The sequence below is a fragment of the Lates calcarifer genome, linkage group LG2 (assembly GCF_001640805.2).
Source record: "Lates calcarifer isolate ASB-BC8 linkage group LG2, TLL_Latcal_v3, whole genome shotgun sequence".
NCBI lineage: Eukaryota > Metazoa > Chordata > Actinopteri > Centropomidae > Lates > Lates calcarifer.
Window position 1 is genome coordinate 20,121,070 of NC_066834.1, and position 16,128 is coordinate 20,137,197.

At 40.4% G+C, this 16,128-nt stretch overlaps 1 protein-coding gene across 1 annotated transcript in view; it reads left to right on the forward strand.

Moving 5' to 3' along the window:
• LOC108897734 (collagen and calcium-binding EGF domain-containing protein 1) overlaps positions 1-14,812 on the forward strand; it is a 31,197-nt gene extending 16,385 nt beyond the window's left edge. Inside the window, exons 3-11 of the mRNA XM_018697491.2 lie at positions 8,738-8,790; positions 10,224-10,358; positions 10,958-11,095; positions 11,502-11,635; positions 11,784-11,898; positions 12,408-12,547; positions 12,764-12,799; positions 13,243-13,278; positions 13,502-14,812. Of these exons, the coding sequence (XP_018553007.1) occupies positions 8,738-8,790; positions 10,224-10,358; positions 10,958-11,095; positions 11,502-11,635; positions 11,784-11,898; positions 12,408-12,547; positions 12,764-12,799; positions 13,243-13,278; positions 13,502-13,690 (976 nt within the window). The 3' untranslated portion in view covers positions 13,691-14,812. The remainder of the gene's footprint in view (positions 1-8,737; positions 8,791-10,223; positions 10,359-10,957; positions 11,096-11,501; positions 11,636-11,783; positions 11,899-12,407; positions 12,548-12,763; positions 12,800-13,242; positions 13,279-13,501) is intronic.
• Positions 14,813-16,128: the final 1,316 nt, after the last annotated feature.

A 16,128-nucleotide genomic window follows, 5' to 3' on the forward strand; every position in this document is an offset into this window, starting at 1 on the left:
TCAATAGAAAAACCTTCATAATGAGGTGGATGTGTTTTCTGATTATGCATAGTCTACATTTTATTTTTGATAACATCTTAAACTTTAACTCCCATTTCTCTACTTAGAAATACATAGATTATGTATCCGTTCCTCCCCATGTCCTCCCCTACATCTTTTTCATCCAATCCTTCTTCTACTGTCATGTAGGATACCAAACCTCCAGATCCCTGTAGACTTAAGCAGAGCAGATCACGTGTGTTTCTGTCACAGAAAGCAGCTCAAAGGGTCAGAGATGCCACATTCCTGCAGTGACACTGAGCCTGGATGGGTCACAAGGGCCAGAGACCACTGGGAGGGCTCTGTCAGCCCTGACACACACACACACACACATGTTCATCACAATCATTAAATCTTTTTTTAAATCTACTCAAAACAAGTGAAAATCAGGCAGCAATAAACATGTTTCCCCATAAATGTTCCACTCCTATAATGGCAGAGCATTTACAAACCAATTTAGTTTTGACCTAAAACCATAGTACTTACAAGCCAGTTCGGAAATCTGGCATGAAGTGTGAAAATGAATCATTCACCTCCGTTTCATTAAAATCTGCTCAGTGGTTACTGGGAAATTGTGCATGACAAAATGATGTGGAGTAATTTACAAAATGTCAAAATGAAGCTGCGAGATGCTGCATCACTCTCAATCATCAGGTTTAGATGGAAGTCTGGTCTGTGGTGTCTGAGGTTTTGTTTATGATGGAACAACAGACAAGCAGGAAGAAAGAGGTCTGGTCTCACACAAACACTTAAACCATTCCAGTGAGATGGTTCCACTTATTTCCTTTGTAATTCGTCTTATTCAACGAGCTTTTAAAGGAATTACTCAGTGTTTTGGACTGTGGAGCAAGAGTCAGGATTTTTGGGCAAACAACAGCTGGTCACAGGGACTGTGAGCAGCATCCTGAAGTCTTGTCATCACATGATGATAACAGGTTTGGTACCATTATGCCTGTACAGAGTAAATGGCAACCAACAAAAATAACATAAGAATATTTCTGATTTTTTGAATTGATGAACTAATCAATAAAGTAATCTTTAAAAGGCATAGTGTACTAGTGTGAAAAATAATTATTAGAATTATAATCAAAAATTGGATATTCTAACTGATCCCTTTAACAACTTAAAGGACCAGTGTGTAGGATTTAGTGGTGAGAGCGCAGATTGCCATCCCCTTACCCCTCCCTTCCCAAGCCAGTCGGAGTGACAAAATGGCATGAATTAAGGCATTGACTAGTCTGTCAAGTGAAGAGCTTCGTTCATATAGCTATATTTAAATAATGTGTTTAGTTGTTTGAAAAACTATTCATAGCCCTACCTACTGGCAACAGGGAAAGCATTGCCCAATCTGCCTCAAACTTCACATGTATGATAAGAGGCCTGTACTAAAGAGCATAATGAGAGAGTGAAGAGGGGGTGAAATGATATTTATATGTAAGTGCAGGGCTACGTCGATTGGCGTCCTGCCAGCACCCCTGATGAGCGCCGCTCATAAATATTGAGTTTAGTTGTTGGTCTAGAAAACTGAAGGTGATAGGAGGCATATACTCTCTCCTTTCTTCCTCTTTGTCTTCTTCGCCTTCCACATACAAGTTGTGACATCAACGTAAAAAGGTGAAAGGCCATTCAGGGCTACTGTAGAGGCGTTGTGGCGCAAAATGGCAGAAGAGGACCCGCTCCCTATGTAGATATAAATGTCTCATTCTAAGCGAACAAAAACACAACACAATTTTTAGTTTTAGGTGATTATACACTGATAAAAACATACTTACCTATATTATATTTCACTTCTGCCAATATATCCCTGTAAATGTTACACACTGATCCTTTAAGACGATGTGAGACAGAAAGAGAGATGGTGAAGGGGGGGAAATGTTGCATTCTGTCACAACATCAATTGACATTCACCCAGGTCCTTTAAGTAATGCTGCATGTCTGAAAACCTCCTTAGCTGTAATGACAAAGGCAGCAAGGGGCCAGTGAGTGGAGGATAAAGAGTAGGAGGGCATACATAATGGCAATTCATCTCATGAAGTCAGTTTACCTCAGTGAGAAATACATAAGCTGAGCATGTCTGTTCACATGTTCAATGGTTGTATCAAAATATTCCTATGATCCTGGAATGATAACAGCAAAGAAATCAGAGCGAGGAACAGAAGGTTAAAGGGTGTGTTTTCAGAGGGGGTCAGGATGGGAGAATGGTAGGAGAAATGATGGAAAGATGAGGCGAGCGGGAAGAGGTGAGGCATAACATAGAGGAGGAGGAGTGCAGGTCAGCCTGTATTCTGGTGGAAGTAGTTTAGACCTCCTGTGCTCCCAGTCAAAGCTTTCTCTGTTAGGCCAGAGCCCTGATGTTTCCCCTGAGGCCTGGGTCCTGGAAGTGGGCTGGCAGAGCAAATAAACAGAGAGGAGGTGCTCACGCTCGGCACACTAACACCTTTACATATGTATACTCACACCAGTTAAAAAGAATACACACACATGTAATTATAAACTAACACTAAAGGAGCTTAGCATTGTAGCTGTGTGCAACACCTTCACACCTTTACAAGGAAGCTGGCATAGATGGTGGTTTTGTGGAGTTTACAACATTTTGGATTTAGACATTTTTAAAATTTTCAACACTTTTATTAGTTGTACTAAAGAAAGACAAATGAGTGGAAAGCACAAATTAGTTAAGCTAATTTATAAAGTAGTATAAATGTGTGTTCACTGGGGATTTAAAAAGCCCACAGAACAAAAATTACTCCAAAAAGATTGTGCAAAATATTAGGATGGCAGTCCTCCAAAAATGTGTTAGACCAGAGTTTTATTGTTGGTCTCATCATGCTAATGTGTTTCAGTATAATCCATCATCACACCATCATACCCAACAAGAGCAGCCAAGTTTTTGAACTGCTTGCAACTATGCGCTCTGCAGTGCAAATAAATCAATTACAGCATGGCTGATGAATACAACATGCTGTAGTTGTAACACATATAAGCTACATCAGTAAGAAGCATCCATCAAAATGACAAGACGTGCACACACGGCCTGTCTCCTGTCCTGGTGTGTCAAGAGGCCATTGACCTCTACTGGGCTCCAGTTCCTGTGTTCCTCCCAGCAGAGTCTCGAGAGGGAACACTCTAAGCTAACAATAACCTTCATCCCTGTCTTTTAACCGTCCTCCTCTTCCTCCTGTCAATGTCCTCCCTCATTTCTTAGTTGGGGCATTTCCTCCCCCTTCATCCCCTGCAGATCATCCCACTCTTGCAGTAAAAGGCAATACACAGATAAGAGATGGGATTTATTTCAAAAGTCATGGAAAAGAGACCAATACTGACATTTCTTATGATCTTCCTCACAAATAGAAACTCTATATACAAACAGGGAGGGCAACACTGTAATGTTAATGTGCCTCATAATGCAAAGTGACTGTACCATCATCTATGGGCAGCATCATCCACATGGTGCCATGCCCTCTGGACCCCCAGCACTGTCTAGGTTGGGGACTGGGGAGGTAGTGGGGTTTTCTTGGGGTGCTATAATGAATAACCTGTCTTTGCAGCACATTCCTGCCTGTGAATGCACAAATAAATCATGGTAATACTGGATGGGAAACCATAACAGTGAGCATTCCCTCTCTGGAAGGAGACCCCTTGCTAAAGTACATAATCTTCTGTGTAAAGTGATCCAGGTCCAGGCCTGCCTCTGGATCCTGTCTCGGTGTTTCCTCCACTGCTTCCATGCTGATTTTGGCAGCAGCTGCAGCAGCAGACTGGGGTTGTATGTTGGCCCTTCTGCACCCCTCACTGGGCAGGTAGCTGCTGGGTCAGCCACTGGGAAAGACAAATGATGGGTGGGAGAAAACTGGTACCCAAAAGCCAGAGAGTAGGATGGACAGGGATGAAGTTAACAATGCTTTGAGTGGGGTCAGGCCAATGTGGCTGTAGTATGACACACTGGATTTTACACATGGTATAATCAATCAGATTTAGATTTAAGACCACAAGTCCATGTCAGGATCCTGCCAAGGGTGACTCACGTTTTATCTTGCCTATTTGTTCCCACCAGAAATCACCAAGTCATTAAGCTGCTTACAATTTATTTTTAACTGAGCAATGATTTTAACAGTGGAAGGAAAAGACAATTCAGTGGTTGTTAGAGGTTTAACAAAGCACTCAGCAGGATTTGTGTCAGAGCCAATCAAGGCATTCTTAATAGATCAGTATGAGCTATGTAATGTCCAATCCAATTCCAGTAGTTTTTTTTTATTATAATGTATCACACTCTGGGTACATAAGCTGTCAAAAACAGCAGCCAGTGGTCACAATTAATGATATCCAGACTGACAGTGTGTTAGTGAAAGCCAAGAGGGGCTGTCCAAATCCTGTCCAAACCTTTCTATCATCCCTTTATTTTCCCAATGCAAAACTGATCAGCTGTAAAATTTGCAAATTGCGGCAAATTACTATATATATGAATTTTAATGTGGGCTTACAAAGCCAGAAAAGTACAGTACTGTACAGTACACCAGCATATACAGTACATACCTGTGAGACGGTGACCACAAGCACAGGGCAGAACAGATTTACTGTGACTAATATAAAAAGATACATATCCTGTATCAGGCCTACCACAGTTCAGCACAATAACTGTGATGAACTGAATGTTTCACAAGTCACTTTGGTCAAAATCCACTGAACACTGTTGTGCTTTTCTGTTTATGAGAACTTTGTGTGAATCATTACATCCATGTTGGTTAGCAAAGTCAGTCCAAAAGCCTAGTATTCAGCCCCACACATGGCCTTGTAGCTGAAGTCCTTTGTGCTCCAAGAGTGCTGTACTAACTGGCTGGACCTTCCTCTCCGGCTTCAGAGAGAACTGATTAGCTAGAATCACTTTCATACAGAAACAAATCCAGGAAAAATAAAGCGAAACAGCGTGAGACATCCACAGTTATACCCAGACTAAGAATATGAAGCCATGCTAGCAGTTCTCTGACGCTAAACGCTCACATCAGCATGTTAACATGTTCATTGGCCATGCTAATTAGCACTGAACAGAAAGTACAGCTGAGGCTGATGTGCAGGTGTTTGGTCATAAACCAAAATGAAATTATGTCTAGTTGATGGCACTAGATGACAGGTCAGGGGATCAAAGTTATATCCTTGAGTCGTCCTCTGGGGAACGTGTACACAATACATAAAATATCACACTGGAACACTATAGCATAAAGAGAAATTCTTCAGGTTGTGATTGCTGTCCCCTAGCTAAATCTTATTTACAACATAGTAGGACAAAAAAAAATGAGCTTTTGTTCCTGAGGAATTGGAAGTCCAGTCCTGTTTAGTGCTGCAGTGTGAAAGTTGCTTTTAAAGGCTTTGAGCATTACTGGTCTCAGTAAATCTTAAGAGGACAGAAAAATATTCTACTGAATGAAATAAAGATGGAAAAGGTAGACACCTCATCAAGTTTCACGGACTCAGGGCAACAATGAGGCCAACAACATGTCAGTCTGGGGAGAAGAGAGGAGAGAGAGAGAGAGAGAGAGAGACAGAGATTATGTCAACAACTAGCGAACCAATGGAGTGAACGGTGAAACAACAGGCTGATAGAAGGGCCTGAATATAAATTGACATGTTTCAAATCACAGGCACAATGTAGGGCAAGGGAAGTAAAGTGCATGGAGAGGACATGAAAAGGAGAGATGGAGGAGAGGGAGCTTGCTATCGTCATGGATCGCTCTCACTAATAAACCCTGACTGACATTAAAAGGCTGTACCCAATTACTGGATGGTATCCCAGCCCTCACACAGGCTCTCACTCACACGCATGCTGTATGTACAGATGTACTCTCACACGCATGAACACACACACACAGTTATATTGTTCTGGGTTTTGGCAGGCAGGTTATTGATTTATTTTTTTTTAAATCAAGGCTGCTGATAGCCAATATTTCATGCCCATCTTAAGTTTTTTGCCCATTTTCATGCTGTAGTTACACAACTTCTGAAAATATTACACACACTAACAAAAGAAACAGATGTGCCTCCCCACCAGACAGTGTATGATGTCTATGCACACACACACAGCTCATCCTAGATTCCACTAAGTGTAATGGTCTGTGTTTTAGAGTCATGTTGACCGAGTCTGTTGCCCGTCTCACCGACATACTTTCACATTCCAAAACAAAAACACACGGGTCACCTCCTCCTTCACCCTCATCTGCTCATCCAGACGCTTCGGCCTCCCCTGGCCTGTCTGTCAGAAACACCCTGGGGAAAGCTGCTGTATTTCTGACTGACAGACAGTCAGGCGATGTATGAGTGTGTGTAGGGTTTTGTAGTGAGATAACATGGCTGCTGCTCTCTAGAGTTTACTTTTTTTTTTTTTTTTCTTTTTTTTTTTTTGATTAGAGATGTTCATGGGATTCGAGATGAAATCTAATGAACTGCTAGCGTGGATGTAGACTCATAGGGCTGGGTTATTCTAGAAAATAATTCATTCATACATCATGTTGTGCAACCACATCTCAGGGCAAAATTTTTTATGGCTGCTCTGAACAGCCACACCTGAAGGCGGGGTGAACCAATCATTGTATTATGGGGGCTCACTTGTCAGCAGGTGACAGAAATTGTCAGGCACAGTTCCCTCTATTCTGACATCAGTAAGGTGTGTTTTTACGAGGCTGTTTGACTATTGGAGAAGCAGTTCTGGTGAAGCGTGCTTGCACCTTTATCAGCAACGCAAAACAAGTCAACTCTTTTGGTACTCGCTATACTTTGACTACAGTTACACACTCACGCCCTTTTTCTGTCTCTGGTTCAAGTTCCTGTCACAATCCACTAAGTAATAGTAATTAATATAGTTCTGACAGTAGACTGTATCTCTAAAGAGAGAACAAAGGGCATTTTATCATCTAAATATTGCATGATCCCATTCGTTAGAAATGCTGAATTAGCATTCATTAGTTGTACTGCAAATACTCAGCTGTTATAGATTTATAGTGGGACTGCCATGAAATCAATTTCTGTCCCTTAAAAGACTTCATCCAGCTCAAGTGTAATGAGATCCTTTGCTTATTTTTCAATAAAACACCGTGCTTTTAATACAGATGCCCTGATACAGCTGTTTCTCTTCTGATATCAAGTCTCATATCTGCCAGTACAGAGTATTGATCTGACATGATGTTATTGACAAAGAAACTAAGAAAATGACATCATGGCCAATACCCAGGTCATTTGATATGGTCAGTATCAGCAGCTGTATCAGTCTGGGAGCTGAGTTATAAACCGGGATAGATTTGCATCTGCAACACATTATCCCAGTTTAGATGACTGACTGAGTGATTGATTGATGGTTTGATTGTCTGACTGACAGACTGAATGAGTGACGATGTTCATCTCAGTGTTCACTCTCCTGTCTCCACCTCAGCTCCACGCCCAGCCATATCCATCCCTCTCAACACTCCCAGCTACAGGCTGCAGATTAAAGCTGCTCTCATCTGGATCTCATCAGTTTAGGCCAGCCTCACCATTTTATAGGTTATTTTTCATTCAAGAGAAGGAGGGATGGTGGGGTGGGGGATTTGGACGGGGGGCTCGGAGTGATTTAGGGTTACACTGCATGGAGGCTGGAGGAGAATAAAAGCAACTTGTTGTCTTGAGGGGGCCGTGAATAAGGCAGCATGCTAAGTCTCCTCCGGTAACAGCATGCAGTTTTTAGGACATTTGCATTTCTTTTCCCTTTTTCTCCAAGCTTGTGTGTGTGTGTAATATTTGTTGCGTGGCTGTGCTGCTCCAGTGTCAGAGCCATTTCCTCTCTGTTTTTCCAACTTTAATGTCTGTAACATGTGTTAGATTGTTGTGGGATGGCTGGACGAGTGTCATCGCCAAACACCATAAATCAATTTTGGGAGAAATTGTTGCCCATGATTTATTGCACGATGGTGTACAAAAATACTGCATTCACCGAACCATATCGAGCTTAGATCAGAAAAGCAGAGATTGTAAAGCAGTCAAAAACTTGAATTAAGTAATAGTTTTTTTGAATAAGTAGAATAAGTAACTGCTCTCCCTATATATATATATATATATATATATATATATATATATATATGGACAGTGCTAGACCAGACTCAGACAGGTGGAGTGACAGTCTGAAATGTTTGAAGCATATACATGTTCGTATTTATTGTGTAATATATAAACTGGCTGTGTTGCAGAAATGGCAACTCAGTAACCATAACAAATGATTTGACTGCATGTAATTGTAAGTCTTTTTCAAATTGTGCAATTTGTTAGTTAAACTATTATTTATCTCATTGACCTTGTTTATAATAATGAGCATTAAGCCTATAATTTCTGTAGGATCTCCTCTCTCAGTTACCTTGTTGTGATGTAGGCTATAATTAAGTAAAATAAAACAGTTCTTACCAATTACTGATTGGTAATCATAAAAATCTTAATTGCCCACAAGTGTGGAAATTTACCTTCAGCTTCACAGGTTGGTGACAAACTCACCAGAGTAATGTATCAAGTAATCTTCTCATTTAAGTCTTAGCAAAGGAGAAAATAAATATATTTCCCAAAATGTCAAACTATTCCTTTAATGATTACAGCCTGAGGAGCTGGCCTTGCTGATTTGAAAGTGGTTGTAGAAAGACAAACATCTGATGATTGTCATTTTTTGTTTTTTGTTTTTTTTTTTTTTCAGAAGGAAATGCTGTGAAGGATTCAGGTTTGTGATGGGCCAGTGCATACCTGAAAGTAGGTAAACCACACAACACACTCATGAGCTTCACATGCTAATAATCTGATATAGTTTCCTCATTACAGCAGTTTAAAGATTAGAACAAGCTGTGGACCTCCAAAGAAGTCCAAATAATGCTGTTATTATGGTCGACCTTTGTCAGTTTGGAGTAATTTTGTATAAGGAGTCTCCTCAGATAACTTGCATATTGCACTGCATAACCGGGACAAACAACACAACAGCCAAAAAGAAACTGCCCACAGTTTTGGCACAGACAGCTGCTGCATTTAGTTGTGGTCATCCCCATAAAAAATCTGGTTATTGGGATAATTGGACTTACATAATCAAGATCAGGAACACTGGTAAACAGTACTGACAAAGGTTGGGTGTTTTTACCAGTATTTAAAATATTCATGAATGATCTATATACACAACATATATCAGCAACATATATCTATATATACAGAGGGAGTGAGAGAGAGAGAGAGACAAAGAGATACACATACACACACACACACATATATACACATATATATACATATTTATATAAACTGGTAATGGATCTGTGTACACTATAATACTGTATGCCCTCATAGAGTAAGAGTGATTTACATTGGCCACTAGAGGACGCTGTTCCCCAATGAACATAACACCTTGTCAAGAATGGACAAAATCAAATGAAACTTATAAATGCCATAAAACTACTCAAATATAAGCCAATATATTACTTTGTTTTACAGTTTTACTTACTATGATATTTTACATTTTAATATTTATAATTTTACAAAATATTTACAGCAGCAGTGATGGTTGTGTTCTATAAATATCTTATCTAAAGAACCTTAAAAGCAACAAGGTATAATGTAAACACTGTTAAGCCACACATATCAGATATACTAAAAAGTATACTAAAGTTCTGATCTGTGCTTTCCCTTAAATCTAAAAGGCTTTAGTTGTTTTTCTTATCCCAAGCCAGAGGATTTAATTGAGGCATAAAAGCTTTGCGTTCTTGTGGGCTCATAACACACAACACAAGTCTAATGCAGTTTGATGCAAGTTTTAAGTTTTTCTTTTCTTTCTTTTTTTTTTTTACCATCCATTAATTAAACTGAAAAAATAAATAACTAAAAACATAGTTGTGCAACCCCAAACCAGTGCAGTTAAATGGAATTCAGCCATTGTTCATTTTATTCTTTATATCTGTGATTTTTCAACATGTCAAAATGTCCTCCATGACAAAGGGCAGTAGAAGCTGTATTGGTCATTTCCCAGCTGTGGAGCATTATGAGTGGAAGGAGGTGGTAATGAGGAGCAATAGTGTTCATGGGTGACTAACGGTGGAGTTTTGGTTTTCTGACCGTGATCCTGAATAACTTTAACATGTTCACTCACACTCACTATCTGCCTTTGCTCTCTCTCTCTCTCTCTCTCTCTCTCTCTCTCTTCGCAGGCGTAGATGTGTGTGCTGCGTCGCCCTGCGAGCAGCAGTGCACTGATAACTTTGGAAGAGTTGTCTGCACATGTTACCCCGGCTATCGCTTTGACCGAGAAAGACACCGCAACCACAAATCTCCTTACTGTCTGGGTCAGTATTTCATCCCACACCCATCATCACAGTTAAATCCTCCTGAACACCATGTCAATTACTTGTATGGTATATGTCTCACTCACTTCATCACACCACACCCCTTTTTTCCTTACAGTAAACCAGTGCAACTACAAAAGAGGTTATTGGAACAAATAACTTCCTTTTTTGCTCCTTTAAACAGCGTCAGTGTGTTGGAAGTGATTTCTCTCTTAACTGGAAAACACTCCCCTCCTCCTGTTTTATTCAGCCAAGTATTTTGGATTTCTCAAAGGGTTTGACAACTCCTAAAATGTTTAAGAAATAGAAGAAAAAAAATCCTAGACCTATATTAAAGGAGTAAGGATGAAGAACAAGTTCCTCAAAATCTCACATGTAAGGACAGATAATATCTCAGAACTACGCTGTGCTTATGTGATAATGTAAACATGATACATAAGCTGTAGCATCTTTGATATTTAGCTCTTGACCTCTTCCCGTCTCTCTTTCATTTCACTTTGAAGAACAAGTTCCACAGAAAAATTCATTGCATGCAATAGCATTCATTTTCGCAGTAACCCCTAGACATAGTTTTTGAATTCACTGATCCTCTCATACAGACATTGATGAGTGTGAGCACTCAGGCGGCAGCGTGTGTGACCATGAGTGTGTGAACACTGTGGGCAGCTTCCTGTGTCGCTGTCGCAGCGGCTACATACTCGCGGCAGACCAGCGCTCCTGCATCTCCATACACAACTGTGAGTTTCTATGTTCTGTGTTGGTCACCAGTGCTGGTGAAGTTTGTGGGTCTGAATAGGGAGTTATCAGTTATCAGGTGTCAGGTCATATGTTGGTTCATTGTTCTGTGAAGGTGTTAGGCCTATATAAATTATGAGCTTATACTTTACGTCTCACCTGCCTTAAGTCAGCCTCAAGATTGTAGCTATGATCAATAGAGGACAAACTATGATACATCAAAACAAAGATGAACATGTTAATGGATCAGCTTTAAAATTTTAGGTAGTGAGTATAATGTCACAACCTGTGATTTATGTATTTCCAGTATAATTGTCAAGTGGTGTTTGGGAATGTTGTGTTTATAAATGTATGTGTAGATTGGATTAGGTAAATGAATATTTCATATGCAAATGTTTTGTCTTTCAGTGAGTTCATCAGGGAAGTCAGACACCTTGATGAGTGCTGGTACTTGCTCATTCACTTGCCAGGATTTTATGAATATGAAAAACAGTTTGCTACAGATTAAACTGAGGCTGGGCAACACACAGTCACCAAACCAGGTAACATGTTGACTTACTAGAGCAATTAAACCAAATAAGACTGGATCAAACTACAAACAGCAATGGCAGCCAAAGTGTCAAAATGTGTGGAACCATGCACCTTGTTTCTGTATGTATTCTACATAGTCTTTCCTCTCTGTATTTGTAGGTACCTGGCCTGGCTAACAGCAGTGACAAGCCATCCCTGGGGAGGGCAGGAAAAAGTCCCGATAGCCCTTGTCTTCCTGGTCTACCCGGCCCTCCAGGAGCTCCTGGAGTCCCAGGTAATATTGAAATGTTTGTAATGTTAGACACAGGATCAAATCCACCACTGGTTCCAGATATGTGCGGGGGGAGCATGACTCAGCGTTTGTTACAATAATCATGTCACTGTTTTAAAATAACAAAAGAGAACAAGAGAAAGAAGGAAAAATAGAGATAACTTGCATGGTCAGACACTTAAAAAAAGCACTAAAAAATGTAATAAATGTAAATGTCATAAACAAAATAATTTAAAGTAGGTGGTATAAAAATTAAAGTAGAAGCAAACTAAAATACAAGCAAACATACAGTGAGTTTTAGTCACCTTTAAGCTTAATTTTAGACTTTTAAATTTCCAGGACCAAACCTTTCAGGTGAGCAGGTTTTTCAGTGACCCATCTCAGGACTTTAGTAGAGATATTGCTCTGTTTTCTGTTCTGATATTACTGTTATGATATGTATTAGTCTGATGTTAATCACTCTCCAATTTTAAAAGTTCTCTCTACTTGCTTTAACCATCTGTCCTCATCAGGACACCCAGGAGAACCAGGAAAGAGAGGGGACCCAGGGGAGAGGGGCCCGCCTGGGCCTCGGGGTCCACGGGGAGACATGGGACCCATGGGTCCAGAGCCTGACTTGAAGCATATCAAAAGAGGCCGCAGGGGGCCTGTGGTAAGACAAAAAAACAGGTTCCATAATTTAGGGGTTTAGTTTTCCACTGAATCCTCCACTTCAGGTCGTCAGAGTTACATAAAGAAAACCTGGAGGCCACATTTTAAGTTCAACATAACAACATAACAGATTTATCCATGACAAACTGGCAGCAGTCCTCAGGTGTTGTGTTGAAAAACTTGCAGAATGTCTTGTATCCGTGTCTCATTTATACAGGGACCACCTGGGGCACCAGGAAGAGATGGAATAAAGGTTATCTTTATTCTTTATTTTATATTTTATACTTTATAATTCATGTGTTTTTGAAATTCTTGTCTGTACTTGTGTCTGTCTGTTCATGTGGAGCTACACTGTTGCCATCTAGTGTCTGCCGTACCTTTAAACACTGAGTTGAGTGCATAGACACCACTGAGGCTGCTTTATTGGCAGTTTGGATCACACTGGAGTTTATATTGTATTGTACAAACACTGTTAGTCCAGTGGTGCCTGTAAATAAATACTGGAGTTTATCTGAACCTGCTTGGTGTCAATGGCAGAACGCTCTTGTGTTCTGAATGCACTTGAATCATTCTGGCACTCAGATTAACCGTTGATGCTCTGTGTGTACATGATGAATTTCTGTAACTTTAGTTCTGAGTTCTTGGAAACCTGTTTATGTTGAAACTGGGTTGATTTGTGCTGTCTCTCATCTACAGGGTGACAGAGGAGCTCCAGGTCCCAGAGGTCCACCTGTAAGTTTATTTTATGGATTAAACACACATTCACATTCACACATAAAAGTATTTGTCTGTGGATGTTCTCCAAGTAAAGAAATACCACATTTTTTACAACTTTACAAATGTAAAGTCATGTTATACCTGGGATTAAAGTTCCACAGCTAAAAATATACACTGTACAGTGAAAATGAAATGCATGACATCTTAATTAATTCCTGAATTTCCCGTCTGTCTCCAGGGACCACCGGGCTCCTTCGATTTCCTTCTGCTAATGATGGCCGACATCCGCAATGATATAATTGAACTGCAGGAAAAGGTGTTTGGGGAACGGCGAGGCATCTCTCTGGACAGTCCTACACAATCCAGTGGGGAAGTGGATTTTGTAGAGTGGGGCTCTGGACAAGGAGATCTCATGCTCAATACTTGACCTTCAATTCCACGGTCACAGTAACAGACATTCAAACCCAGCAAAACAATCACTAAACTTGACTCCATTCTTCACTGACAAATGATGTTGGTGGTCGAAGTTCCAGCATGTAAATAATTCCTGAAATCACAGCTGGGATGAACTGTGCAAGGAGCCTCTGAGCGCTGAGCCACAGACTGTTAAACAGAGGGATACGAGGTTTACAAAATCAGAAACTGGACCACAGTCTGTCTGTGAATGCCGTCTTGCTGTGGTGTGAGTGAGGGATGTGCGTGCAGGGCGTAGAGTGAGAAAGATGCAGTGTGAGCCTTTGTGTCTGAGTCTCTGAGCTGTGCCTCTGAGCTGAACCACTTCAAACGAAGAACTTTATCGTCTATATCTTCCTGTTCCTGAGTCTGTCCAAGGACGGTGTGCCTGCAGGGCACTGGTACAAAGACCCAGGACCCGCACTGCGAGCCTCCTCTGCACCTGCCTGCAGTATCCAGCCCTCAAGTCTGAGCTCTGCAGCTACTCTCTACTCTGAGGCATCTTCAGAAACTAATTCATGAGATTCATGAGTACACACAATCCCAGTGTTGTACTAGACAAAAACAGTAATGCCTGGTGTATTATGGAACAACTCAAGTTCAAGTATGATTTAAAGAAAAAACATTTATTGCAGCAATATGTTCATCTAAATATAAACTATATACAAGACATCCAATCTTCTTATAGTAAATTTTAGAATCTGCTGGTATCTGCTGCCTAGAAATAATATGCAGAAAGGATTGTCAACAATACAAACTCTAAATTAAAAGGGTAAGTTAAGTATAACTTACTTACTTATAAGTTAACACTGGGCTAAAGGTCAATTTCAAAAAGTAATTGTAAAAAATGTTTTTTAGAAACTTTTTTAGCCATATATTATCAGGCAACTGTGAGCATATTCTTTATTAGAGGAATGGTCCAGTGGGAACTGTTTCATGGAATACACTGCACATATTCTCATACTTATATTTGACCAGAGTTGATCAGAAACATGACGGACATGACGAGGGAAGGCAACTTGAAAGTTTGTGAACTGTGAAGCAGCTGCCAAGAAGAGCTAACTCATTTTTCAATAAAGGTTTGTCTAAATCTAGATTTGAACTTTTTAAATTTGATTCATTTTTAGATTCAAAATCCAATACAAGCTGTCAAATTCCTGCTCCATTTGCAAACCAATTTGTGTAAAAAGAGTTTCCAACCACTAAGTATTCCTACTCGTAAATGACATTTTACTCAGTGCCACCAGCAGAGGGTGCTAAGTCACAGATAATCCCCTTAAAAATTCAGCCTCAAGATTGCATCTCTGTGAATGCCAGCAAGGTGAGACAACTGAAGTCTCAGTGAGTTTTCGCTGCACCACATCCTCACATAATTACTGTGCATAAATATTCATAGTCTCCCGAACATGCAAGTTATGGAAAATACATAAATCATCCTAGTCACATTTATGTGCGAGGTACACAGTCCCCTACTCATTATCCTCAGCATTGGACTGTTGAACCTTAGCGTGGCTTGGTGTCATTATGAGAAGTGTTAGTATCAGAGGTCAGAGGTCAAATGCCTGGGTATAAACAGCTGGAGGGATAATTATAGACTGCAGGCTTTCAGAGGAGGGGGGCCTGTCTGGGCTCGCACCCACCACCACCAGTGTTCCGAGATGAAAAAAGAACACACTTCGTGTTTGATCTGCCGTGGTTGAGTTCACTCTTTCTGGCCTTTTTGGTGTGTTTGATTCTTTGATCCTCATGAACAGATCTTAGTTAAATTGGTTGTGTGTGCATGTTCGCATGTGTGTGTGCGCTTGTGCACGGGCACACGTGTATTTTACTTGACAGGCTTCTCACCTAACAGCTCCGCCCCCTGTCGTGCGGTCACTGCTCACAGTACAGTCGTTGCCAGGGCAACTGGGATCAGGAAAAACAACATGAAACAATTTAAGAACCATGTCAGTGAGAGAAAGGCAAGAGAGTGAAAGAGATTATCTTATTTCCTTCACCACTTGTCATGCAACTGGAGGCTTTCCTCTCAGCCTGTAGGGGACGGTAGAGATGAGCTCAACAGAGTGCACATTGAAGCAAAAAGTTCACATACCAACTGCACCAACAGATCCGTCCATCATAATGAGGAGGGACAGAAACTGTCCTATTGTCAGAAAGGCAAACATTTAATTACTTTTTACATACATATTAATATCTTATATTTACAACTTACAACTCTTGTAAGCTTGTAAAATTGTTTTTTTAATTGACAACACTTTATGATGAGACATTTGCGTCACAGATTTTTTTAAAGAATATATCCCGTATATCTCTTTTTAAAACTCATACAATCGTATCTGTGACTATCAGTGACATAACAAATTTCACAAGTGTTTTCATCCCGGCAGCAGGGATACCAGACTCCATTGATGT